At 32.9% G+C, this 26,615-nt stretch overlaps 3 protein-coding genes across 9 annotated transcripts in view; 1 reads left to right on the top strand and 2 right to left on the bottom strand.

Moving 5' to 3' along the window:
* LOC117167860 (D(2) dopamine receptor-like) overlaps positions 1–1,994 on the bottom strand; it is a 7,690-nt gene extending 5,696 nt beyond the window's left edge. Inside the window, exons 1-3 of one of the 3 annotated variants that reach the window (XM_033353071.1) lie at positions 1,428–1,994; positions 986–1,328; positions 29–525 (exon numbers count right to left, since the gene is read on the bottom strand). In XM_033353071.1, coding sequence (XP_033208962.1) covers positions 29–521 — 493 coding nt within the window. In that variant the 5' untranslated portion in view covers positions 522–525; positions 986–1,328; positions 1,428–1,994. Of the gene's footprint in view, positions 1–28; positions 1,329–1,427 lie in introns of all 3 variants that reach the window. The other 2 variants (XM_033353070.1, XM_033353073.1) reach the window with 2 other exon arrangements.
* An 818-nt stretch (positions 1,995–2,812) lies between these two features.
* LOC117167872 (ras-related protein Rab6) lies at positions 2,813–14,781 on the bottom strand. Of its 2 annotated transcripts, none has more exons than XM_033353099.1 (6): positions 14,538–14,781; positions 11,389–11,447; positions 10,942–11,101; positions 10,552–10,757; positions 10,275–10,341; positions 2,813–3,570 (listed from the first exon to the last, which is right to left on the bottom strand). In XM_033353099.1, the coding sequence occupies exons 1-6, from the start codon at positions 14,605–14,607 to the stop codon at positions 3,497–3,499; spliced, it is 636 nt and encodes a 211-aa protein (XP_033208990.1). In that variant the 5' UTR covers positions 14,608–14,781; the 3' UTR covers positions 2,813–3,496. The 2 variants fall into 2 exon arrangements, with proteins under 2 accessions (XP_033208990.1, XP_033208991.1); XM_033353100.1 differs by lacking the exon at positions 2,813–3,570 and adding an exon at positions 7,844–9,831 and having other exon boundaries at positions 14,538–14,779.
* Positions 14,782–23,002: 8,221 nt separating this feature from the next.
* LOC117167862 (oxysterol-binding protein-related protein 2) overlaps positions 23,003–26,615 on the top strand; it is a 47,612-nt gene continuing 43,999 nt past the window's right edge. The window contains exons 1-3 of one of the 4 annotated variants that reach the window (XM_033353077.1): positions 23,003–23,177; positions 24,222–24,420; positions 24,541–24,650. In XM_033353077.1, coding sequence (XP_033208968.1) covers positions 23,107–23,177; positions 24,222–24,420; positions 24,541–24,650 — 380 coding nt within the window. In that variant the 5' untranslated portion in view covers positions 23,003–23,106. Of the gene's footprint in view, positions 23,498–23,517; positions 23,596–24,221; positions 24,421–24,540; positions 24,651–26,615 lie in introns of those variants that run through there. The other 3 variants (XM_033353080.1, XM_033353078.1, XM_033353079.1) reach the window with 3 other exon arrangements.

Here is a 26,615-nt window from a genome sequence, read left to right as displayed (position 1 = left end):
TATCTGTATACAACACAAGTTCCTTTACCTCGTACTAGAGTAAGGATTCCAAGAGGCATCACTAGAATTGCAACCATGAGATCAGTGATCGCCAAGCTCATGAGAAAGTAGTTTGTCACATTTTGCAATCGTCGTTCCCAAGTTATGGCCAAACAAACCAAAATATTACCAGCTGCAGTTCCCAGAACCAGCACTGAAGCCAACATTGCCCACCAATTGTCAAAGGTTTCGATTTCGTTTGCGTTTTGCGGCGGCACATCACTCGAAGCTTTGTAAATACTGCCATTCAATATTTCCAGTGCACTCAAATAGCTCACTGTATTATTAACGCCAAAATTCATAATACCAGTGTTGTCAAAAAATGAAATGTCAGTGTTATAAAAAAAAAATTCAGAATTAGTCACATCATATGCTTCATTGATTATTGCGTTACTCATCATAATCATCATCGTCATCATAACATTTCTGGATTGCTTCTTCGAGTGCTTCGAGAGCTGCTGTAGTCTGTTTTTCCGTTGCATTCATCTGAAATAATGTGCATATGGGAATGACAACTCGCAACAGAACAACTTTAGGATTATGACAAGAGGATCGTAACATGATGACAATTGAGATTGCGGCAAATTAGATTACTGACCGCCGAAAGTGGTAACTAGCAAGTATACAGTAGGGAAACCATATCCACAATAAATACTTTTTTCTGTGCGATTACGTTTTCTGTTTCTGAACATGAAAACAAAAAATCTTTGAAATGCAGACTCTGGGAATTGCTGATTCAAATATTTAAAACTGAATTGGTTTGCGAATTTGGTTTTCCCTTACATTTAATGAAACCAACTCTTTTGAGTTTAGGTTGGCACATTTGAAAACTCACTTTTAAATTTATAAAATATTGCAAGATAAAAAAATTTAGAAGCAAGGCTATCCGATTTCTTTTTCCCATAAATCCGTTCTCAAGGATCTTAGAAATCAAAAACTGATTGACCTGCGTTTCAATGGGTTTTGAAGTCTTCTGAATTGCATATCTGTCACTGAAATTCCACAGATTGCCAACATTAGGTTTTGAAAAGAATTTTGCTCGGTATTATTTTTTTTACTGCCATCAGAAATTATCTACACATGTAGCACTTGCGGTACTTAAAATCCCTGATGATTCTGAAACACGATCACCTGATCGGAAATATTTCTCCGTTGAATAACTCCCAGCAGAGATGTTTCTGACTTTTTATTGTAGATATACAGATGCAAGATGCAATATTTAAAATATTATCTTAATTTAAAGACAATAAAACTTGAAAAATCTTCAATTGATCTTACAACAATTAGTTCTGAAATATGAACAATTTTTCCAATTTAAAACCATTTAAAAAATCCACTTTGAATTACAAATGATCAATATTGACTTCAATAGAGTACCAAATTCGCACCTATTAATTTCGTTATAGAATACACTCACTGAGAAAATACTACAATTATTTTTTCCACATTAACACGTTTGCATCCATTGGTAGCTTTATTGTTATTATTGAGGAGAAAAATTCACTCAACCAGTATAGTGATTTTATGTTTTCTTGAACGATTGAAACATATTTGTACATCACCTGACTGTCGAGAAAAGTGTCATTCACTCTTGATAATGTTATTGCAAATCCATTGTAATATATTGATATCTGTTCCGATTTCTCGTGCATTCTTCCCTTCTTATTATGTTTTTTTGCTGCATCTTGTGCGCTCTTCTTTTTCTTCGTAGCAAAAGTTAATTGCGCCGCGCGCACACTGTCGATATTGCGTTTATATCTGGAATAGCCCGTGGATCAAAACGCAAAGATCAACGGATAACACTACACTGACATAAGAATTCGTTTGCATTACTACCCCAGCAGCTCTCTCACTATCAGCCCCCAGCTAGCTCTCCATATACCACCCATCCCTTTACCTGAGTTACAAAATGAACGCATGCGCACTTTGGATCAATCCCAAGTTCCAAACGCTTGTTAAACAAATTTCTTATCACAGGCACACGCAATCATATACAGTGAGGCCAAATTCATAGTAGTCATGTTAATAACGGCGACAGACGATCGAGGCTCTTCTGGGTCATCTACCTGATACTATAGCTAGGGTCTCGCACGCCCTACTCACACTTCCCTGCAGAGCTATTTTAAATTTAATTTTACGATGATACAATTTCTATTATTCATATTCAACCAATTTTTTTGCTCTATTTAATGACTACCAATAGTTTGGAGAATTTTCACAAAAACCTACTAAAAATTGTTAACCCATTTCCGCCGGATGTAACATATATGTAACGGTTGAAATCCATTTCCATCGAGAATTAAAAATTTTCAAAAAGACTTTTCTTTGTGCTCAACGAAGATCCATGTTTGTGCTACTCGAAGCCCCCCTTCTAAACCGTTATATATGATGAACCTTCATCGAGCACAAACAAATTATTTTTAAAAATTTTTAGTGTCGGCGGATATCGGTTTTAATGTGGGATATTGGAAAAAATCTCAGTGGATCGATTCTATTTCATGACCAATTTGGACCGTTTGACTTGTAGGATTGGACCGCGCTCCCTGATTCTCAATCATTTGTATTAACTATTTTTACCGGGCTGATTTTCGATTTCAAGCCAGCCTTGGATAGGAAGATTCTGGATTTCGGATTCAGGAACCAACAATAATCTAGGAAAGACTGGTTCTGTACGTGTTTTTATATACTCGTACGGTTATATGCTAAAAGAAAGCTTCACAGAAAAATTATGACATTTTAAATTTTTATTCAGCATTGTGACGCGATATACAAAAATTCATTCTATACTATTTATTTGCTAAATCGTAATACACGATTACATACTGCAACAAAATAAACGTTGTTCATTCAAGCACAATCAATATAGTGAGTCCGCAGAATTAATTAATATAGAATAGATAGAATTTTGTTAAACTTTTATGATCCACGCGTTTATCATGTATTTATGCTTAGTATATATATAAAAAATAACACAATAGATATCATAAGATTTATATAATATTTAATACTTTTCATTTTTTTAAATCAATAACAATAGAAGAATCTGGCAGTGAGAAGTTACATACATTATTAGCAATAAGCATGCCGTTGTCTGTCTCTTTATTATCACGGCTATTTGAAGCTGTATATGTATAATATATATATATAATAGGCATACTTGGAAAATATAGAATGAGATCCAGTGATCGTAGTGACGTAATGAAATGATTTTTTCATATCATGCACTAAAATAATATCAATGAAAAATGTTTAACTTTTGTGCTCCCAGCAGCTGTGCACAACATTTCTTTTGTGTAGAATAGCTGTCGTTTCTGAACTCACGAGTTAAAACACAAGCAAAAAAAAATCTCTTACGAGAATCTGTGTGTGTGTATGTGTATTTGTTTGTAATTGTAGCTAAAAGTCAATTGATTAACTAGACGAAATGTATATATAAGCTATACAATCGACCAGATCTTCAGCAGATGCAACCGTTATCACTTTCAGATTCTCCTCCATTATGCAGCGATGATTGGTTTTGCAAGTCGACAGCTGATTTCAACCATTAAGGAACATAGAGTAGAACTAATACAATTTCAATATAATATCAACATTGATATAAATTCAATAAAATGATTTCTACCAAATACCTGCATCAAGTTTCTGAGAGGACTTGAATTCGAGGATATACCACTATACTTTAATTAAAAAAATAAAATACTCTTTATTTTTTTCAATTGCTGAATTAAACTTTGGTGAAAATTCAATGCTCAGAAGCACAATAAATTGTGATAAAAAAATGAATTACAGAAGTAGCGTAGCTTTTTTACAAAAATACTTTTACATTGCCACTTGTAAAAATTATATTTTAATTTGGTAATATTCTAGTTGTTGTTGTTGTTGTCATCTAGGGTTGTTGGATAATTTACAAGAAAAAAACTAAATATTTTAATAATATATTATCTGCTCTTCAAAATAGTGAAAAAGATGGTTTAAGTGGGCACTTTATTTCAGAGACAATTATAAAATAAATTTCGAATATTTTTAATATTAAAAGTACCTCAACTTAAAAAATTAAGTGTAAAATATTTATAAGATTACAGTCTAGAATCAACATCTGGATAACGCGGCAAAAGCCCTTTGTGGAAATGGTAAAAATGTCTGTTTACAACAAACTTTTATTACATTCTCATCATTTATGATTGAAAAAGTATTAGAATTGTCGGAAATTTGATATCGCACTTTTTCAACGGATCTCCACGTTTCGAGACCCCCTGAATCCAAAAATCAGGTTTTCACAATGGCGTCTGTCTGTCTGTCCGGCAGTCCATCCGTAAACACGATAACTCTCGAAAAAATGAACGAATCAAATTCATCTTTGGCACACTTTTTTTAAGTCCTAAAAGAAAGGACGAGTTCGTGAACCAGCCACTTTTGATAAAAATTCAAAAAGTGAGCGCATTTTGAAAATTTTTGAGACAACTTTTTTCTGAATTTGAAAATTCTATGTACGGATATTTATAGTATTAAAAAGAACAAACAATTTATCCTCATGACTTTTTCCGAAAAAAAGAACGTTCTCAGAGTTATAGCGTTTTCAAAATTTTTTTGATCAACCGAAAATCAAAATTTGAAGCCAAAAAACGCACGATATGAAGAAAAGTCAGGAGAAGAAAAACATTTCTTTTTGAAAGCCCTACAAGATTATCATAACCAATTTTTGGATTTTCTTCAAAAATCGAAAATTCAAATTTTGATTGCACAAAAAATAATGGAAAATAAAAAATGCCATTTTGTGGACAAACTATGTAGGAAACGAAAAAAGATGAATGGATAAAAATGGTTATCTCAAAAAAGATCTACAATTTTGTTAAGAATCACTTCTTGATAGGACGCGTACTTTTTGTTTTATTAGTGAAAAATAACATTTGAAGTAAAAAAATTAAATAAAAATGTGTGGAAAACCGACGAAAGTTACGAGAAAAAAAAAATATCCAACAAAACCTGCTTACAAATGTCTGTCGGAAATCGAGCGCGCAGCGCGAGTGTCACAATGAGAATGTGTACCTCGAAGCCTACTTTGAGAAACTTAATCTTTGACTATACTTAATTAAGTAGACAATTCAGAATATCAAGACGCATATAAATACTGCCATCTAAGAGAGATCTTTCTGCTCAAGTTTTATTCAAGCATTACAAATGAAAAGAATGAATATCCGAGCGCTATGAGAATGTGCCGGCGAAGCGGGCAGATTTTTTTTATTACAATGATTTCAGTGTGACTCAGTTTTGATTATAGTTGACTCTGTTTTTTTTTCTTAAGGATTCATCTCTCGTTTCCATACACTCTCGGATAACTTTTGTTGGATAACAGTCATATGGAAGATTTTTTTAAACCAAACATAAACTTTGTACGAAATATCGTTCACCTGACAGAGGAAACGCCCTATCTAGTGGGCTTTGTATAAACTACACTTTTGTGCGAAATCGAGTAGCTCCCAGACCAAGTGGTCTTCCAGCACCAGTGGCAAGAGTTTTCTTTTTGATACCAAATTTGTTACCATTGCAGAGATCTAACACTATTTCAACTTCAGGAACTGCTAATGAGATATCGTCCACGTATCTAAAAAAAAAGAAAGAACTCAAATCCGGGTAACGTTTCTATTTCCAACTTGTCCATGAATATATCAGCAAAAGCTGGCGAAAGAGGTGATCCGATCTGTTAAATACATGTTTTATATGTAAAATTCAAGTCTGCGCTATCTAAACATCACAATGCTGTTTCTCCGAAATCCTACCATTGGATGTTGGTATTTGGGACAAGCTTTTTCTTTCTGATACATTTAGTAGACAGTTAAACTGCATCAAGAGATGCAAAAGCGCAATTTTCCACATGTCTAAGTTTTCTTGTATTTTTCACCAACTCGAAGCTGTTAAGCACTCTTGAAACATTGTCGGTAATTTTCTTCCAAATAAACCTCGCCAGATACTATGTTACGCTGCCTACAGATAAGGAATATTGGGTTTTGGGATTTTTGACCATAACTTATTGTTGAAATTCAACAACCTGTAATTCTATACATATAAATATAGTCCAGAAAGAGAATGAAACCATAAGAGCAAGAGAAATTCATCTCATTAGAAAGTTACCCTGTTTAAAGTGTTACAGTACATTTACTGTACTTATATTATACCTGTTAAAAATATATTAAAGAATTTTTGTTATTCAAAATAATTTCCATTAAAAATTTTCTTCATACGTCTGTTTTCAAATACCCTTTTGAAAAAACGTTCGAGTTAATTAAATGTCAGCATTATTATTGAAAATTATCAATCAGACTTATTCATATCCTCTGACATAAACTGTGTCGTTCAGAATGAAACGTCAAAGTAAAAATAAACTTAATGTTTTAAAGTATTATGAACAAAAATGTGATAGGTTTTCAAATTTTTTTGCCACGTAATATTATCTCTCTATAAAATGTGACAAAAACTTTAAATTCAATCATTCTCAAGGTTTTTATAAACAAGTATGTAAAGTTGCTTTTACGGAGAAAACTGATTAGACACCGTTATTACTACATTTTCCTAAGAAAATTAAACATTTTTCACGCAGGTGACTCAGTAAAGAAATAAATAGGCAAACTGTTTTATTCTTAGTGAAAAAAAAAAAATAAAGAAAACTGTACTGTGGAGGTTAGTCAGAACGATTCAAGATATATTTGAAAAACATAACAGTTACTAAATATTATTCTAATAATAAAGCAGAAGGATTTTAGTGAAAATAATACATTTTTGTCTACAACAAACTGATATAAAAGAGTATTTGCTTAAATAAATTGTTTATAATCATTTAAAATATAATTAGTATGTTTTTTAAACCAATTTTCACTGACTCTGATAAACAGCGCGTTCATTTAAGTCACTTATGCTGAAATAAAAAATAAAATGATTCAAATGGTGAATTTTATAAAGCGGTCCCAGTTTAAAAATCTAAAAGTGACGGAAAAAATCCAAAAACCATGGGAACAAGGATTTTACCAGTCAGAGTCCGAAAAGCCAGCCTTTGCACACAAAAAAACGTAAGTCGGCCTGCGTTGTTCTTGCAGAGAACGTTTTAATTTTAGAAAAAAATTGAAGGACAGTTTATAGATTCGAATCTGAGCAGTTTACTAGTACCTTTTTCATAATTTTATTAGAGAGGATTGCTGAATTTTGGTACACTTAACATCCGAAATAAAGACCACCGATTTACTGCTTCCAAGAATTGTTGCTCAACAAGGTGTGCAACACCAGTAGTGTGTAGCGACAAAAAGGACAGTGAACGGTAACTCGCACGCGTACATTGCGTAATAGGTTCCACGCCGTTAACTGTTGAGGACCAAGGCCAGTGCGAGACATTCCCGAAACCGGGCCTCAATTGGAAGAAGTGCACTTTGCACAATTGGACAATAAAGCAATTCACAATAAAAGTTTTTTTTTATATTTGGTTGTTGACCAGTATACTTTTAATAGGGCGCGCAGGCGATATCACTTACTATTTTATAATTAATTAAGCTTATTGATACCCCCAATCAGGTTTCAACCTACATACACCCTATTCAGGTTTTGAGCAATGGGGTCAGCTTTTGTTTAATAGGGTGCCAGCAATCACACATTGGAAGATGATCGACACACGTCCGGATTTCCCCAGCCATGACCTCCAATTGAGCTGTGCGACTTTTGTCCAACAGTATTTGTGAATGGTCCGGGTTCTGGGATAAGCAGCATTTTCAGCAGGTTGTTTGATAAGTAAAAAATGTTGAGTATGAGTGATTACTCGTGGTACTTTTTTCTAAATTTATTTGGCAGAAAGAAAATATTTGTATAACTTGAGATTTTAATTATTATTCTTTTTATTTCTATAAGTGGTATGTCGAATTGTGTCTTTTACACAGCAAAGCTCTTCCGAGTTCGAGCAAAGTTTACAAAGTTCCATGTTTAAATTTTAAAATTGAATTTCTAACATTAAGTAGACATTTGAGCAAAGCTACAGCAGTTGTTGCCATTTTTTTTGCATCATACCCCACTAGCCTTAATTTTACATCCATGTAACAAAGCTATTAAAAAAGTGCTCATTGATTTGAATATTTCGTGTCGGTGTATAGGCCGCTCGTTGGTGTAACATCACTGAATTAAAAAAACAAGTCTATTAAGCCTAACGCTCCAATTTCCTCAGAGGCATGTGCCACATATTGCCACATGAGCAAATCAGTTTCTGCAGTCCACGCATTTATGCCCACAGTAATGAATAATTCTCGGTGAAAATTGGTCAAATCGTGAGAAATATGAAAACGAAGTTAAATTACTTAGTTCTGGTTTGAACGATAAAATTCAGTTAATTCCCGTATTACGGGTTGCAATTTTGTTGTTGGTTGTTTATTAAAACCAAAGTAATGTCTTCATCTTTCTCAGCACTTTTGCACAGTTTCAGTGAAAGATATATATCATAGCGTGGACACAAATTGGGGAAAAACTAATTGCTCAAATATAAAGTATATCACATGCCCTCAATTCTAAATGCACGTTGTTAGAAGACCACTATAATAATAATAGTAAGAATTAAAATAATAATAATAATAATAATAATAGTAACAATTTACCAATGATTTGTTTATTAATTAATTTTTAATATTGGACTGTGAGCATCTTGAGCTTCTCATTTTTTTGTTAAATAATTTACGAAAATGTCAAGACAAGAATATCAATTTTTTAAAATAATTTAATTAGACAATAAGTGAAAATAGAGTCTCAGTGAAAAACACACTTTACACGTAAAACCTGCGTGGAAAAATAGTTTGTTTTTTACAAATATACTTGCGTGTAGTGTCATGTTATTAAGAAATGACAGTGATTTAAGTGATCTCCTATACGAATTTGATCTTAAAGTCCTAAATATTGATTGTATCCTACAAATAAATCTTATTCCACATCGTTAATAAATTAATAAATGTATAGTATCCTATATAAAATAACCATGTAATGTGCTTGAGTGTAATATTGTACAGTCAATCGTAAATTACTGATAATACTCTGCAATAAAAAAAATTACACTTCAATTAACTGCATTCACATAGTTATACCAAAATATGAATAATTAATAATAAAAATAATACATTGTAACAACACAATATAAAAATAAGGCGTGTGTCAACTTTGAACTTCTGTCCCTTTGAAAAAAAAAAGAAGAGAAAGCATTGCACATCTGCGCCACACAATTATAAATTAATTATACATACACCTATGAAAAATATACAACATGGAATCGTATTTACATTTTCGAGACATTTCTAAAAAAGTAGCTTCTCTTAAATTTCATAATTGTAGCCTGCTCATGTGTGAATGAACCGCTGGAAATTTGCAACTAAACAGCAGTATGTTGCAATTATATGCAAAATATGAAAAAGATATGTGAAACAGCAGCCAGCAAGTGTGACGTGGGTGTCGTGTACCTTCTGTAAATGCAGTTAATTAATGCAAATGCTTTTTATAACTGACATCTAGTCAAGCAAGGCGAATTTAGTACTTTATAATTTGCAACAGAATGGCCCACTAAAAAAAACCTACAATTTAATATTTTTAGTCAAAAGAAAGAAAAAAAAAGAAAAAAAAAAAAAAGAAAGAAATGAAAAAATGAAGAGAAAAATTTAATCTACAATTCTACTTAATTTAGATTGTGGTTTGCACCACTAGGACCGCTGTAGATTTAGCATGCACAACTGCTCTCCGACGATTTCAGTTCGATTGGTGTGTCCTTGAGAACTACTTCTTGCACTACGGGTTCAACACATTAAGGAAAACATAAAAAAGTAAACCAAAAGCTAAACAAACGATAATGTAGTAAAATTAAATTGTGATGCCAAAAAGTAGAATAAATCATTATTAATACCAGCATTGAAAGGTAAATCTCTTTGAATTTTTAAAAATGAAAGTGGAAATAACATACAAACATACATACATCGAATTAATGACTGCTGGGGCTGCAGTTGAAAGCATGAAAATTTAAAATGGAAGAACCGACAGCGGGACTTTGAACACTTAAATCTGTTCTCTGATGAGGATGATTCAAATTTTCGTGCATGACTCGCACCGCGGATCAGCCTTTATTCGTTTGACGCGCGTGGGTGTGTTTGTGTGCGTGTTCATAATTAATCAATGTGAAGCAACAAGGTTTGAGATAATGATAATATTGAAATTAGTTTGTAATAAAAGGATACTGTCTTCTGGAGGCTTATTTTCCGTCGAGTCCATACCTGGCAAAGCTGCTGCTACTCTTCGAAACAGCTATAAATAAAAAATGAATGAAGGAATGAATGAATGAATGAATGAATGTGTAAATGGGCATTGGAGAATACGACCCTTTCCTCTCTTTTGAATAGTAGTAGTAGTAGTAGTAGTAGTAGTAGTAGTAGTAGTAGTAGTAGTAGTAGCAGTAGCATTAGCATTATCAGCAATGTACTGAAGATATTCGCAAAAGGATAGAGAAGATCTTACCTGTTTAACGTTGTAACCTGCCTTAGCACTAGTTTCAATGAACATTACATTTAACTCTTTAGCTTTCCGCTCGCCCTCCTCAGTAGACACTTGTCGCTTATCACTCAAGTCTGTTTTATTTCCAACCAACATGATTATTACATCACTGCCTCTCTCCGTTCTAACGTCGTCGATCCATTTTGATGTCTGGTGAAAGGAATTTGCATCTGCACAAAGTCAATTTTTTTTTTATCAATAAAACTGTTGTCACAACAATGCTCAATAGCCGCAATCTGCGAAATCTTAAAACTGTGCGAGTGCGGCAGCAACCTGTGTGTAACTCTGGCAGAGATTTTCAAGATTTCGCTGAGATTGTCGGGAGTTTTGAGTGGAGCAGTGGAAAATACTTACTTGTGATGTCATAAACTACAACTGCCACAGTGGAGTCTCTAATGTAACTAGGAATCAAGGATCGAAAACGCTCTTGGCCTGCAGTGTCCCACAGTTGTAATCGAACAGTCCTGTCTTCGAGGTACATGGTCTTGCTTAAAAAATCTATGCCTATCGTGGCCTGGAAATTGCATTACGAGAACATGAGACTTGAATCATTTTTTTAAAATACATATGTGTGCACATGTACTGCTCCAATTGTTTTGTATTCAATGTTTCTTCATCACAATTGAAGTAGTAAGACGACAATTGTAACATACAATGCAGATACACCTTTCGCAAGAAAGTGACGACGCAAGCACTGTTTTGAATCAGGCAGACAGGCAGGTATTACAGTGTACATGTGTGATTGCGCAAGCAAGACAAAAAACAAGCATCCAATATTAAAGTAGCTGAGGAGTTGCCTACCTGGTATGTATTGTCAAAACTGTCATACATGAATCTCGTGATAAGCGATGTCTTTCCAACTAGGAGAGAACAGAAAACATTGATTTAATTCTCAACTGTGCAGACAAAAACAGTTCAATTGTTACACAAAGTAAACGCGTTTCATCAAATTCAATTAAAGTCCCTACTATTATTTTCTTATAATTTTTTTACGCATTCAGGGTAACCGTTTTAATCATATGAACAAAATTTCCAGTCAATTTGCACTTCGCAAACATTTTTCATGGTCAATTAAATTTTTAAAAATCCGATTATAAAACTACAAAATTTTCCACTCAAGATAATAAAAACTGAGTTGCAAATCAACTTGGGCAATTTTAAACTAACAATATTGAAAAGTGAACAATTGCAAAACTTCTTAAATTAAAAGTTAAATTCTTTCATTTTAAATAGTTTAAAAATCCTTTAAAAACCTGAAAATATTGAAACATCTACACGTTGCTTTAAATTTATACAAATTTTAAATTATTTTTGTAACCTCTTCCGAACTTCTAACCATCTTCTAAAATGATTCAAATTCTGCCTGCTTTTTTATAATCCTGCAAAATAAAACAATTTCCCTCACAATTCTCCACCTTCATTTTTGACCCTTTCGGAAATATTTTTAAATATTCTCTCAAAATTAATTTTTCAAATCAGAGAGTCATTTTCAAATTTTCTGAGAATCTTGAGAAACTGTTTCTGATTCTTTTGATGCCTCCCAGAATTTTTAAAGAGCCTCTAAATATTTTGTTCAAAATCTGCAAAATACTATAGTTTGTTTCAAATTTTGCCGTGGGTTACTTGGTCAGAAACTTCGGTATGAATAGCGGCATTCTTTCGGTATACGCAGACACTTGGTTCAAATTATTTCGCATCATTTCAAATTTTTAATAAATTATGTATATTTTCAGACCTTCTAAATGTTTCTTCAACTTGATCAAATTCTTTCTAAGAAATTCATCAGTTTTACATATAAATTAAATTTGTTCACGTAGAACAATTAAAATTTTAATGTTTTAAGTTTAGCCGTTTGTTTAGCTCTAAAAATTCGATTTATAATTCCTGATTTTACATAAGAAATTAAATATTTCTAAATAATGGAGCAATTGTTATTTTTCTCAATTGAAAAGTTTAAAAATTTAAATTTTCAAATATTACTCTAAAACAACATTTTAAATGTAATAAAAGCCTTCAATTATGAATATATCATTTTCAAGTTTCAAATGGTTCGAAATGTGCCAAAGTCTACATTTGGTTTTAAATTAAGCCGTGAGTTATTCATACCGAAATTTTTGTACGAATAGCCGGACTTTGTCAACACATGTAGAAACTTGGTTTCAATTATTCAAATCATTTCAAATTTATAATTGATTTTGAATGCTTCAACTTATTTCAATTTTTTTAATGAATAATTGGTGTTTAAGTGTTATTTATACATCAAAATTAAATAAATTTAATTTACAAATTAAATTTGGTTAAATAGAAAAATTAAAATTGTAACATTAAAAAATTAGTGTTTAACATTTACTTTATAATTACTGATTAAAAAAAAAAAAAAAAAAAACACTCGAGCATTTCTACATAATAAGTATAAATTGTTATTTTTCTTAATTAAAAATTTCAAATTGAATAATTTAAAAATTAAAATTTTTCGACTAAATTAATATTTAAAATAAGCTTTAAATAGCGAATATATGATTTTCAAATTATTTCGAAATTGAAAACAGTTTATAGAGGCTCAATCTGGCGTTCACATTTGTTTAACTAACAAGACTTTCCAATTGAAACAGTTTAATTTTTTCTAGAAATTCTAACATTGTCAACTGATTCCGAATCGTCTTCTAAAATCAATTATTATTCACTTTTCAAATCTTAAAGGACAGTTCAACTTAAAAAATTATTAATAGTTTATATTCACAGTTGATAAAATAAAAATCTTTGTTATTTAAAATTTTAGATTTAAAAAGGTACAAATTTTGAATTTGTCAAGTCTTCAAATTGCATTTTCAAATTCTTCAAATGAAAAATGTGCGCTCGAAAATTTAAATCCAAAATGAAAAATTTGTAAGTGGTTTTTGAGTTATGCACTGTAAACTGAATAATATCATAATTGAAAAGGATCAAAATTCAACTGGTTATTGAAAAACCTTTAGAACTCAATCTTAGGCAGATTTTTCATTCTAAAAATTTGCGAAAAAATCCCTGTCAATACATAAATTGACTTAATAAATGAACATGAAGATATGGAACTGATTTTTTATTAAAATTAATTTATACAGTTAACTGCCAGTGCGAAGAAAAAATGACGAAAATAAGAATTATTAGGAAAATTAAGACCTGGCGTTTATTCAAGAAAATAAAACATCATTACTTGTTTAATTGATTATGTTATAAATAATAACAATACACTTACAATTTTCGTATTTCAAGTCTCGAAAAGACAGATCTAATTGTTGTTTCTTCTTGTCTTACAAAATCTCAAAAGTGGTTTATATCAAAACATTGTCATTGTATAGAAAAAATTATAATTTAAAAATAAGAGCGTAATTCTTTATTTCGCAAATTATTATTTTTACACTTATGGTAATAAACATGAATAGAAGAAAAATAATTTGAGGTAAATCTGACTTTTTTTTGCATTCAATTGAAAATCGAACAATTGCAACTTTTTGATTTTAACGGCCATATGTAAACGTTGTGCATTGGAGTTGTTAAACGTCCTCTGAAATATTGCATGTAATAAACGATTTCATATAATCTCCCCCGGGGTAAATATTCTGTCGAATTTTATGTGGAAAATACCTAAATATCAAAAGCATGACACGAACTTTTGTGAATTCTACGCGATTCTCCGTATAAGAGTCGAATATTTTCTGCTGCTGACTCTTTGGACAGATGGAGAGAATAAAAAAATAACTAGAACAAGGAAAACTCGCGAATACATCATGTACTATCTATCATCTGTCTATTGATTTATAACCTACAATTCCTTGCTATATTTTTTGTGCCCATTTTTGTAGCAACAAGTTGACAGTGAAGATTGTTGGGTTAAATGTCTGAGAAGACGAGAGTTGCAATTCTATCAAGTATTGAGCGAAAGTGTAGTTCTTGAGTCTTGAAGCACTTACCGCTCTGCTCGCCCAGAAAGACGAGTTTAAATTTCCTCAACGGGTTACCAAAATCACCCGAAGACGACATCGTCGAAGGTTCAGAGTCTTTTGATATATTTTTTTAGTCCTGACAATCACTGGAGAAATGTGAAAATGTTAAAATAAGTCATGGATTTTCCGAGAAAATAGCACAGCCTGACAGTTCTAACAGCCACTCCTTTCTATAGTTGTGGCAGCCACGTTTGGTTGGGAAGTGACGTCACGCGATCAGTTATCTCTACCTCAACTTTCACCATTCACGACTCACGTCGCTGCTCATGCTCATCCCTGGCTAAGCAGAGGCACGAGCTGGCACGAGAGAGAGGGATTTTGCGTAACCAGGGGTGGGATGTGACTAGGAAGATTCAAGTATTGATATAACTACAGTATGGAACAGCCTCGCTTATTCGAGCCTGCTTTATTCGATTTCGCGATTATCCGAGCCAAGGTTGAAACAAAAATAGTTGACGGCGCTTTCATACGCAGGAGATAGATAAGGGAACATACAGTTCCCATCTCTTTCACTCTTGGGGACTTTCTGCATGCAATCTGCAGATCTGCAATCGTGTGAAAGCGCCCTGTGCCCTGACCCGTCTTATCCGAGCTGTAGCGTAAGAATAGTCCGTATTATCCGAGCCTTATGCATTATTCATACATATGAACTTGTCTTAACCAACCAGAGCAAATCTTCCTAAACCCCAGACTTACAGTCTTCACTTTTTATACCAGAAAGTTAAACAAAAAGATAGGAAATTTTCAAAAATTGAAAAATGTCGAAGAATAGAAATCATTTTCCATATGCTTTCATTAGAAAAAAATGAATCCACCATTCGTCAACGTTTGAAAAAGACAGGTCGACTTTCTCCATTTCCCCTCTCTTTTTATTCCCTGTTACATTCCGCCCAACTGTCGTAGCTACCGGATCAGCAGTGCAACTCCGATGCCTCAAGTCAAATGGACCTCTCTTTCTACCATGTGCTATAGACAACGAGGTGTGATCTAAAACGAAGCGATGGGTTATCAAAAATATTGCGTATAGTACATCATTTTTCATGCTTACCAATTGCTGAAAATGCTCTTTTCTATGTCGTTCTATACTAAAGAGAAAAAAATTCGAGCTCTCCTCCCCCAAGCCGAATCCTTGATCCCACACTTGGTGAAGAACTGTGTGGACCACTCTTAAATAAAGACACCTCATGGCATATATAATATAAACTATTTTTTTAAAAACATGTAATTGAGGGACCCGAAACATCAAAGTCATATGAACGCATATTGCCGGCTAAGTGTTGTCCAGCCTGAACGAACATAGCCACAAATCTCTGGCGTACCGAAGGAACCGAAAGGAGCCTCTGTAAAGTACCCTTAAAGGCCCCACTGAGTCTCCTGTCGGTTCTTTCTTAAAAAAACTAAAAAAAAAAACAGCAAGATCGACTTTTAACTTGATGAAATTTCGATTCTACGTTAAAATAAGAATACTAAGAAGAATGAGAATTTAAACAAACTCTTTACCTTTAGTCCTGACATCTCGTCTCGTAACCTCAAAGACACTGCTTGACTGCTCACACTTGCATCGCAGCCCTTTGGCAGCGTTGTTGTCTCAGATTTCCACTGCGTGGCGCTAGCATTCAGACAAAATTCTTAAAGTTACCGACGGAACGCTTATTAACTGCTCCTAAAAGAAGATGCACTTGAAGTCACCTTCGGCCCATGTAAATGACAGGTATTGTATTTTTTAAAGTTTTAACGCTGCAAGAAAAAGTATTGCGATTACTCCATGAGTTTCTATTGCAAATTTTAACGCAGAATCCGAATTTCAACAATTTAACAGTTGATCTTGCTTTTTTTTCTTCAATTTTTTAAAAAAGGAACCGAAGGGGGACTCCGTAGGGTCTTTAAGGGGAACCGAATGGAGCTTCTACAAAGTACCCGTAAAGACCCCATTGTGTCCCCATTCAGTTCCTTTTAAAAAAACTCGAAAAAGCAGCAAAATCAACTTTTAAATTGTTGAAATTTGGATTCTACGTTAAAATTCCCTATAGAAGGTCACGGAATAAGCGCAATAGTTCTTTTGAAACATTAAAAAGTTTAAAAAAATACAAGACGTATAACGCCTGTTGTCTGCTTCTTACAGGCGATGCGTTTGAAGTGTAGCAGTCAACAGGCGTTATACGTCTTATATTTTTTAAAACTTTTTACCGTTGCAAAAAAAAACTATTGCGATTACTCTGTGACCTTATATATGGAATTTTAAGGTAGAATCCGAATTTTAACAATTTAAAAGTTAATTTTGCTGTTTTTTCGAGTTTTTTTTAAAAAAGGAACCGAATTGTACAAATTGAATATTTATTCGAGTATACTTTCAGCTTATTATACTGAGACTTTCTTTTTATTTGAAATTCCGTTTTATCCGACTTTAACGATTATTATCCAAGTTGGGGCTGGTCCACAATAGCTGTAAAAGGAATACAATAGTGCAATAGTGAGGGTACTTTTTCACCGAACTCGATTTTGAATTATTCACAATGCTCTAATACTTCTCTTGTAGCATATTCCACTAATTATACTTGACTGGGACTCTGAAACCGCATTACGTTCGAACATCACCTTCTATCATATGAGAGATGCCCGGGTGCGACAAGATCAAAGACGATCATTTCGAAACCTCTCTATCTATGGTGTGATCTGGACAGAGAGCGAATGAGAAAAATTAGTACTGAAGATGAACGCACACGGAGCTGTTTACTTTTAGGGACAACTTGCTACGAAAAATACATGGCGAAAATGAGAAGAATGAAAAATCGAACAAGGAAAAAGAAATGATAAGATAGTTTAAATTTTGAAAATAAATGTGATTAAAGAACTTTAAAATAACTTGTTTTAAATACTCTAATTCAAGAATTCTTCAGTTTTTAAGTTGTGTTTGGAATGGTTTCATTGTTAACGCTTCAAGTTTTGAGTAATTAATTTTTCAAGATTCCAACAAGAATGAGTTAAAAACAATGATAAATGAAGACCAAAAGTTTTACAATCCAAACTTTTAAAATGAAAAAAAATGTATGACTAGGGAGTGCTGAGGGGAAAAGAGTGGACCCAATGCATGGGATTTAGTCCATTTTTGCCTTATATTTCTAATATCTTTGTAAAAACAAATATAAAGTTTTGTCCCATTGTTTTCCCTTCAACAATCAACCAAGTCAAGGTAGCTGGCGATTGAAGTGAGAATACATAATAAGAAAATAAGTAATTCGATGCTTCGATATTTGATACTTTTAAACATCACAAAGTCTAAAAAAGCCTAAAGTCCATTTTACATCGACAAATTTAATTTGGTAATTGTGAATTCTCTTTTGTTAAAGGTCCTTCGGATTTAATAAACACATTCTCATTACGTATCTCGTGCTTCACACTTAGTAATATATATTTATTTATGTGCCTCAGCCTGTGACTGTTGTTCATACATTGCAAAATAAACTGCAAATTTTATTTTTAATTTTTACTTTAATATTTGTTTCTTACTTTGAATTAAATGTTATTCTTAGCCACCCTGAAATATGTATATCATTTCAATGAATTTATATTATTACCATTCATGATATGCATTAGTATTGGGTCAAAAGTATTTTCACCCTCACAGCAATAGAATATACCGGGATATCCCATTTGATCCCATTTATCTCCCAGATTGTCCCAATGATATCCCAGGGATAACCCGTCGGTTATCTCGCAAGGAGGAAATTTGGATATCCAGGACATCCCTGGGACGTTTCCGGGATATTCAAATGTCCCAAGTAGGATATAAATTGATTTTATATATCCTTTTTGGGACATCTGAATATCCCGGCAACGTTCCAGGGATATCCAAATGTCCGCCTTGCAGGATATACGTCGGGTTACCCCTGGGATGTCCTTGAGACAACCTGAGAGATAAATGGGATATCCCGGTATATCGTATATTGTTGTGAGGGCATTGTCTTATTTTTATCAGTAAAAAAATTCGCATCCTATTATTTTATTATTGAAAATTTATTTATTTTTTTATTTTTTATTGAAACTTGTGTCGTTTTTCCATAAATCTAATTTGTTTATTGTGAGTTTTATTTTTTACGATTCAAACTAAAAATACGTGTCCTAGCGTAAGGTGGTTCTAAGAAAATTTGTAGATATAATTTAGGCGAAAAATCATGTTAAATAAAATGTTATTTTAGCTTGTGACCTTTTTTCAAAAAGTTTATTTTTTTATTTTTAATATATTTTTATAACCAAATTTTGTAACAATTTTGTAGATATTTTTTTTATGAACAACTTTTGTCTTTTAATTTTTTCGTCTCTTGCGTCGTTTTTCCAAAAATTTAATTTTTTTATTTTATAATCTTATTTTTTACGAATGAAAGAAAATCTACTAGTCCTAGCTTAAATGATTAATAACAAATTTATAGATCTTTTTTGGGCGAACAGCTGTTGCCTTTTAATTTTGGGTCGTACCTTATGACAAATTTGAATGAGTTTTCGCTATTTTTTTAGAAGAGAAACTTTGGTCTATTTATTGTTTTCATAGCTTGTGTCCTTTGTCCAATGATCTAATTTTTTTTTATTCATAATGTTGTTTTTTACGAATAAAACACAAAGAGCGCATCTAATCAAAAAATAATTATTAAAAATTTGTAGTTGTTTCTTGGATAAACAAGTTTTGTCTCATTATTCTTTTGAATGTCTGCGTCGTTAGTTCAGAAATTTTTATTTCTTATTTTTAGTGTTGTTTTATACTACTAAAACAAAAACTACGTCTTCTATCAAAAAGTGAATAATGACAAATTTGTAGAACTGTGAATAACTGTACATAGAATATTTTAATCCTGACATAAATGATCTCAAATTTTTTTCAATGCACTCTCTTTTTGAATTTTAATCCAAAATAACTGGTTTACGAACTCGTTCTTTTTTAAGACTTTAAAAAACCACAATGTTTTTTTCTGACTCCGGGAGCCTCAACACCCTCTAACGTGAGATTTGATGAAAACCGACAAAGTGAAATTTTACATAAAACCAATACCTTCTCATTAGGACGATAATGTGCAAATATTGTTCTAAAAGATTAGGAAATTTCATTCAAAGTTTTCGCTAGATATCAAACTAATTTAAAAACTATTTTCGCTACATTTTTCGATTAGACCAAAATTATAAGAGTTTAAGAAATTTGTGGCTTAGTTTTTGGTATACGACAAAAAGACTTACAAATTATCCTTATGAAATTTGAAATTTCGATAAACAATCTAAAAAATATATTAATGCCTATGAACATTTTGAAAATGATCAAAGAATGGAGAAAATTTATTTTTTAATAGATTACGAAATATCAATAAAAATTTCTACTAGATATAAAATGGATATTTCGAAACTATCTTCATGAAACTTTGTAATTAGACCAAAATTCAAAAAGTGAGCTCATTTTGAAAAATGTGCGTATAAATTCAGAAATTTTAAGCAGGTACTATAGTACTATCCACCCTACATAAAGGCTTCCGCCGCCCCTATCGCGGGACATTCCAGGAACTTTCTGTCCTGTAAAAATTAGATATGATGAGAAAAAAAAGTATAAGGTGCTTCTGACTATAATCTTTTTATTATGGTCCCAAGAATAGAAAGCCATAAAGCCTAATGCCTTTTATATCTTCCAAGTTATTTACATATATAATTTATTTATGCACATTCTCTTAAGAAATAGTTAGACAAGTGAGTATGGAATGGTCTGGACGTACTGTATGCATGTCTGTATGTTCGCCCGTCCGTTCGTAAAGACGCGATAATAACTCTTGTAAAAATGAACGGAAAAAAATCGATCTTTAACACCCCAAAGTGCGAACTGTCGGAGCTGAATGCACGGCACAGTGTTGGTCCAATGTTGGCAGCCAAAGGTCGGCTAAAGTTATTGGGGCAACATCGGCATTTTAATCGGCCCACTGTTCAGTCAGTGCTGGCAACCTATATTGGCCATTTATATTAGCCGATCCTCCACCGATGCTTGGCCCAGTATCGGCACTTTATTGCGCCAAGTCTCACTTTTAGTACGGAGAACCATGTTTCACGAGGATCAGCCAAAATCTGGCCCAGTGACGGCACATTACTGGATCAAGTTTCACTTTTACCACGGCAAACCATGTTTTATTTAAATCGGCCCAACTAAAATGGACTACAACGGACTACGTACGGACTACGTCGACTACAACGGAGAAAACGAAATATTAAGCGAAGAAAAATTCTAATCGATTTAAATTATTTATTTAAAAATTATTGTATTAATATTCCTGTTAACAGTTCATGTATTTTACATTTACACAACGTCTTATAATAATAAATAATTAGAAAAAGAGAGCTTAAAATTTGGTTCTTTAACTTTTCTGAACTGTACCTTATGAGGACGGCTTTTTCAGCAAGTTTTAACTAGTCGGTTTAGCGCTGTGGTTAGCATTCCCAACTGCTAGGCGATAGATTTAGGTATATTGATGTAGGTTTGATACCCCGTAGCGTTAGAAATTTTATTTTTAATATAATGTTCAAAATATAATATATGTATTCAATCTGAACAGGGCCATTAATATTTACATTCAAAGTACTCGCAATAAATTAATATTTATTTTTTAAATACCTTTTTTGTCATATCCTCAGACCTTAGACTGTAGCAGTATTGGTATCCAGTGTTGGGCCGACAATGGCAGACAACTCCTGGCTGCCAAGTCAAGGCCACAGCTATCAATCCGGCAGTGGCGTGAAGATGACAGCTAGGTTTGGTCCAATACTGGCACTCAGTGTTGGGCCGACAATGGCAGCCAAACCTTGGCTGCCAAGTGCAGGCTATAGTTATCATTCATTCCGTCATCAGCGCGATAATGGCAGCCGAGCTTCGGCAATATTTTTGCCGACTATGGGCCAATGTTCGGCCGTATGTGACTTCGCACTTGGGACATTTTTCTTATGCACTAAAAGAAAAGACGAGTTCCTTAAACAGCTATTTGGGATAAAAATTCACAAAGTTAGAGCATTTTCGAAATCGTTGAGACAATTTTGTTTAGAATTAAAAATTGTATGTACGGCTATTCTTAGTACTCAAATATTGATTGCACCAAAAATGATGAAAAATAAAAAATTCCATTTTGTTGTCAAACTATGCAGGATACGAAGAAAGATGAATGAACAAAAATTGTGATTCAAAAAAAAGGGCTACAAATTTGTTAATAATTACACTCATAGAAATTTATTTACATAATACGTTAAACCCGATATTACAGTTTAGTATAATCTTATGGGATTTAGGGAAATCAGGTATGCATGTCAAAAAGTAATATAGTATCTATTAGTTACATATGAAAAATGTATACTTTGGACAATTAATATAAATTCAAAATAACATTGAGAATTAAAAAAAAATTAATTTTTTGGAACATAGACACAAGTTACGAAAAAAATGATATAACAGACAATTGTTTATCCGAAAAAACTACAAATTTCTTATGAATCACTTTTTGATAGGACGCATAATTTTGGTTTTAATTATAAAAATTACATTGAAAATAAAAATGAAAAATTTATGAAAAAACGACAAAAGGTACGAAAATAAATTGATAGACGAAAGTTGTTCAAACAAAAAAGAGATGCAAATTTGATATAATTTATTACATTCTCATCATGTATGATTGAGAAAAAAAAGGCTTCAAAAGAAATTATAGCTTCTGAAAAATCCAACAAAATTGCCTTTAACGATTTTTCAACAGGACTCGTCACATTGTTCATTATTTATCGAAAGTAGTATCACAAAGAAGCAATATCTGAGCGCGAAGCGCGAGGTAACCCATTATCGAACGTGAAGCGCGAGATCCAACTGACGCGCGCCTGAGGCGCTCTCCAAATTTGCGAGCAGCGCTAAATGGAAATGTGCCCGCGAGTCAGGCAGATTTTTAATAGGGGGGCTAGAAGCGTTAGGGTTGAGATTCAGTACAAATTGACTCGGTCCGGAGAATTGAACCCTTTCTGCCGGCCTAATCGCTTAAAGAACACGAAAGAGAATCTCTAAAAACGCACTTGGAAAAGTAAATGAACAAATTTGGTTAAATAGGTCAGAATTTTCGAATTTCGGTATTTTTGGGAAATTTTGAAATGTAAGGGGGGGGGAGGGGAAAGGAAAAAGGATATATGCAACTTGTGCAACAACGTTGTTAAAATAGCCATTTTTGCATAGGAACAATTTTTTCCGCGTAGACTATTCTGGTGCAGATTAACATTACGAAGAATAGAGTCAATATCTTTTCAAACTATCCTCTGGAATCTTACGAAATACTACAACGCAGCCGCGTCAGTTTAACGAATCACAATTCATTTCCAATGCCGTCCCTTGTAACCATGCTCCACTTTATTGATATTTAGGAAGAAAGGGAGTAGAAATAACCGTGACATGAGCGTGAAAAGAAGAGAGATTTTTCGTCGTCGTGTATAATTATAATGTATAAGAATGTATAAGGTGTCGTAGTGTATCCTTTAGCAGATTATCAACTTTATGATTCGTATATGCGATGAAGAAATATTTGGAGTTTCTTTTTTTAAACAAAGAGATGCATTAACCTCGCGGTAAATTATTTTGCTTTAAAAACCCCATGACTATTCCTTAAATTCTCCTTGTCAACGTGCATACTACTTGTATTGATAGACAAGTTTGCATATGGTATGAGAAGAAATGGAATTCGCTTACGGTAGCAATTGATGTTTGCCAATGTTTGCCTATACGAACAATTACAGTAAACAGGGTAGAAACGGGAATCTAACTGATAAGTGGAATTCTTGTGCAACATTATCTTGTGAGTCCTGGATCACTTATAGTAATCCCAGAAGACTTTTAGTTGGGAACTTGAATAGAAACAAACTATGGCTACAGAAAACTATAAATACAGGTTCGTCACGTATTATGCACAGAGAGAAAAAGAATAAGTCTAGAAAATATAAAGAAAATATGTGCTGAAAGTTTATGTATAGGTTTATGTAAAGTTATGTACGTGTTTTATTTTTATTATAACGTGCATGATTTCTATAGATACAATTATATACAATGAGCAATTAAACCGCGCCTTATTGTCTTGACTACAAATTAAATATCTCAAAACGTTTTTAAAATTTTCATGAATCCTGCAATCAGTTGACCTTGACGCTTCCACAAACACTCTTGCGCACTTTATTGATAATAATTTGAATCTCTGCAATTTCTTTACTTCTCTCTTGATTGGCTTCTTTCTTAATTTAGGAAATTGATTGCTTTCTTGTCACTTGTTGATGTTATCAGCTTATAAGTTTGTGTTTTGTCACATTGCAACTCGCGATTAACTTGCAATATTATGAGTTAACACTGCAACAGGTACGCTGCATCAAATAAATAAAAAACTGTCTTATTTCGTAAAATTCAATAGAATAAGATTCTCAAAAGTAGTCTAAATGGGAACGTTATTGTTGGAATTGAAATTCATTAACGTTACGTGGTTAAAACAATTTCTGATGCATTGTAAGAACTATTTAGTGTAAAGATTTAATTATAGAATCAGTGAAATATATCTGTATGATCCAAATTATATTTGAAATATTTATCTATAACTCATGATATTATACTTTCGCTCTGATCAAAAGGAAATCTTTACCAGCTCCGGGACATTCAGAAGTGAATGTAAGCTCAGTCTTGTCGTTTGGAAAAGATCTGAGCAAAATAACAATGCCAGTTATATTTAACGAACCTCTGTCTTTCCTTCAACGAGTAGCCGAGTACATGGAATATTCCAAATTATTGAAGCAAGCATCTTTGGAACAAACTCCTGCCGGAAGACTACAGGTATGTAATTATACGCTGCCTTATAGTTTTGTTAAAAAATACCTTTTGAGCCTAGCACATGTTATATTTAGCTTTACATTTAACAGTACATATTTAAAATCGACTTTTATGCATCCACAGTACGTAGCCGCTTTCGCAGTAAGTGCACTAGCTTCCAACTGGGAACGATTGGGAAAGCCATTTAATCCTCTCCTTGGGGAAACGTATGAGCTACAGCGTGAAGACTTCCGGTAATACCTTTATATTTATATAAATTATCGACATTAGTATAGACGTTGAATAATTTCCCTCACTAAAGTTGAAAATTTCAAAAATAATATGGTGAGCAAGAAATACAACAATTGGTTTAATTTTAATTAAACTTTTCGCATGTTTCAAGAAAATGGTAGTGAGTAGTGTACAAAAAATTCTCGAAATCTGTAGGGTCGTTCAAATCTCCATTAACCTTAAAAAATAGAGAGCAAGATTTTAAAAAGGCACTTCTTGAGTAAAAATGCTTCGACTTGAGTTCAACATGATTATGTCTTGAGTTCGTCTCCAAGACATCGATGTTTGGCTGTGTCTCAAAACTGAGTCGAGACATAGGCCTTCGTCTTACTTTTATGCTTATGGCCACGGCAGTTAAAATGGCGTTTACTTGTCTTAAGTCGAGCCTTGTCTTGGCTGAGATTATCGAACCTTTTTTGGCTCATAAATGAGATTAAAATTGATGAATGAAAATTTTTTAATTATTAAATTAGTTATTTTTAATTTAAAAATTCAGAATCGGTGGGTCTGAATTAGTATAACCCTTCAAAATTTTCTAGAACAAAATAAAAATTACAACTTTCTAGAAGGATCTCCTAAGCTGTTAGAAATACGTAAAAACAAACAAAATTTTCGGTATCATCCTCAAACAAGTATAATACAAATAACAATCCGTAAATAAGTTGATTTAATATGTATAATGTATAAAAATAGACATGATTGTTTAAGCATTAATGAAGATTAAATTTTATTACTGTTAGAAATAACATTTTTTTATGGCAGGTATACGCTCGAAGTTATAAACCGCTCGTGTTGTAGTCATAAAAATACGACTCAAGAGACAAATTTATGTCTTCAAGACATAAAAACTTGTCTCCAAGACATATATTGAAGTCTGGCTCCATCTCAAAACTGAGACATGCTCAAGTGGACCTTTTCGACTTCAGCATGTCTTGATTGGGACAATTCAAGTCGAACTCAAGTCGAAGCATTTTTATTCGGGTTTGCAAAGTTTCCAGTGTCGCCGAAGGTGCTTTGCTGTAGCAAGAGTGGCCTGTAGGTGTAGGTATATGGTTTTTTGAAAAATTAGAAAATATCTGCTAAGAAGCGAGAGTAAAAATGTACGTGAAAATGAAGAGAAGTATAGAAGCATGGAAGGCCAAAGAATGCTGTCACATGCTAGTTAAAAGAGAAACCAATTTTTACTTCTAATAATAATATTTTTGACCGAAACAGCACTGTACCTGTACTGGCGGCAATGAGTGCTCTTTCTTTTCAATGAGTTTCCTATTTTGTACATAAAAACCGGATTCGCAAGCGAAAATCACGATGAAGCAATTAAATTAGATCAGACTTGTGGACTGCATTGTACGACCAAATTCTAGATACATAATAACTACTCCCTGAATTAATACGTGAAATCACTCACTTCGCATTCAGACGTATTCCAAATATAGACTCTATACGCGAACTATCGCATTAAAAACTAAGGGATTTCCCTCTCTGAAATATTAATATAGAATTTTTGTCTTAAGGCCATTTGATGAGTATAACAGCTGATCAAGTCAGCCCTAAGATCAATATTTTTTCACCCATATTGAAAAATAAAAGTTTAAATAACGCGAAACTTTTGTTCGGAAAATGTTAATAAATATTACAGGATCGCTTGTGGCCTTGCAAAGAGTTAGAGGAAGAAAAAGGTTTATTCATGCAAATAATGATTATCGATGGACACATTTACGTTTTACAGCAGAAGTTTGACTTTTCACTTTCTCCGACGGTAATCATGCAATCTGTTTTACCCACAGACCCATGATACGTATCTCAGACCAAATATGTGTATTTGCATTTTAAGGGCATGTGACACAGCTAAATACCTATATTACCGACCACAGTTTTTCAGTTCACTGAATGTTTTTTTGAACCTAAGAACTTTTTTTGTAAGTAAA

This window comes from Belonocnema kinseyi, chromosome 2, assembly GCF_010883055.1.
Source record: "Belonocnema kinseyi isolate 2016_QV_RU_SX_M_011 chromosome 2, B_treatae_v1, whole genome shotgun sequence".
Classification (NCBI taxonomy): domain Eukaryota; kingdom Metazoa; phylum Arthropoda; class Insecta; order Hymenoptera; family Cynipidae; genus Belonocnema; species Belonocnema kinseyi.
Note: the sequence above shows the minus strand (reverse complement) of the source record. Positions and strands in the feature narration are given on the sequence as shown.

What these genes read in the sequence shown, in the direction of transcription:
- LOC117167872 (XM_033353099.1), bottom strand. Translation starts at nt 14,607, where the DNA reads ATGTCGTCTTCGGGTGATTTTGGTAACCCGTTGAGGAAATTTAAACTC. An exon ending in GTTTTGACAATACATACCAG is followed by an intron (nt 11,102 to 11,388) that starts GTAGGCAACTCC and finishes TGCAATTTCCAG; the next exon opens with GCCACGATAGGCATAGATTT. An exon ending in AAATAAGCCTCCAGAAGACA is followed by an intron (nt 3,571 to 10,274) that starts GTATCCTTTTAT and finishes GGTTGAAATCAG; the next exon opens with CTGTCGACTTGCAAAACCAA.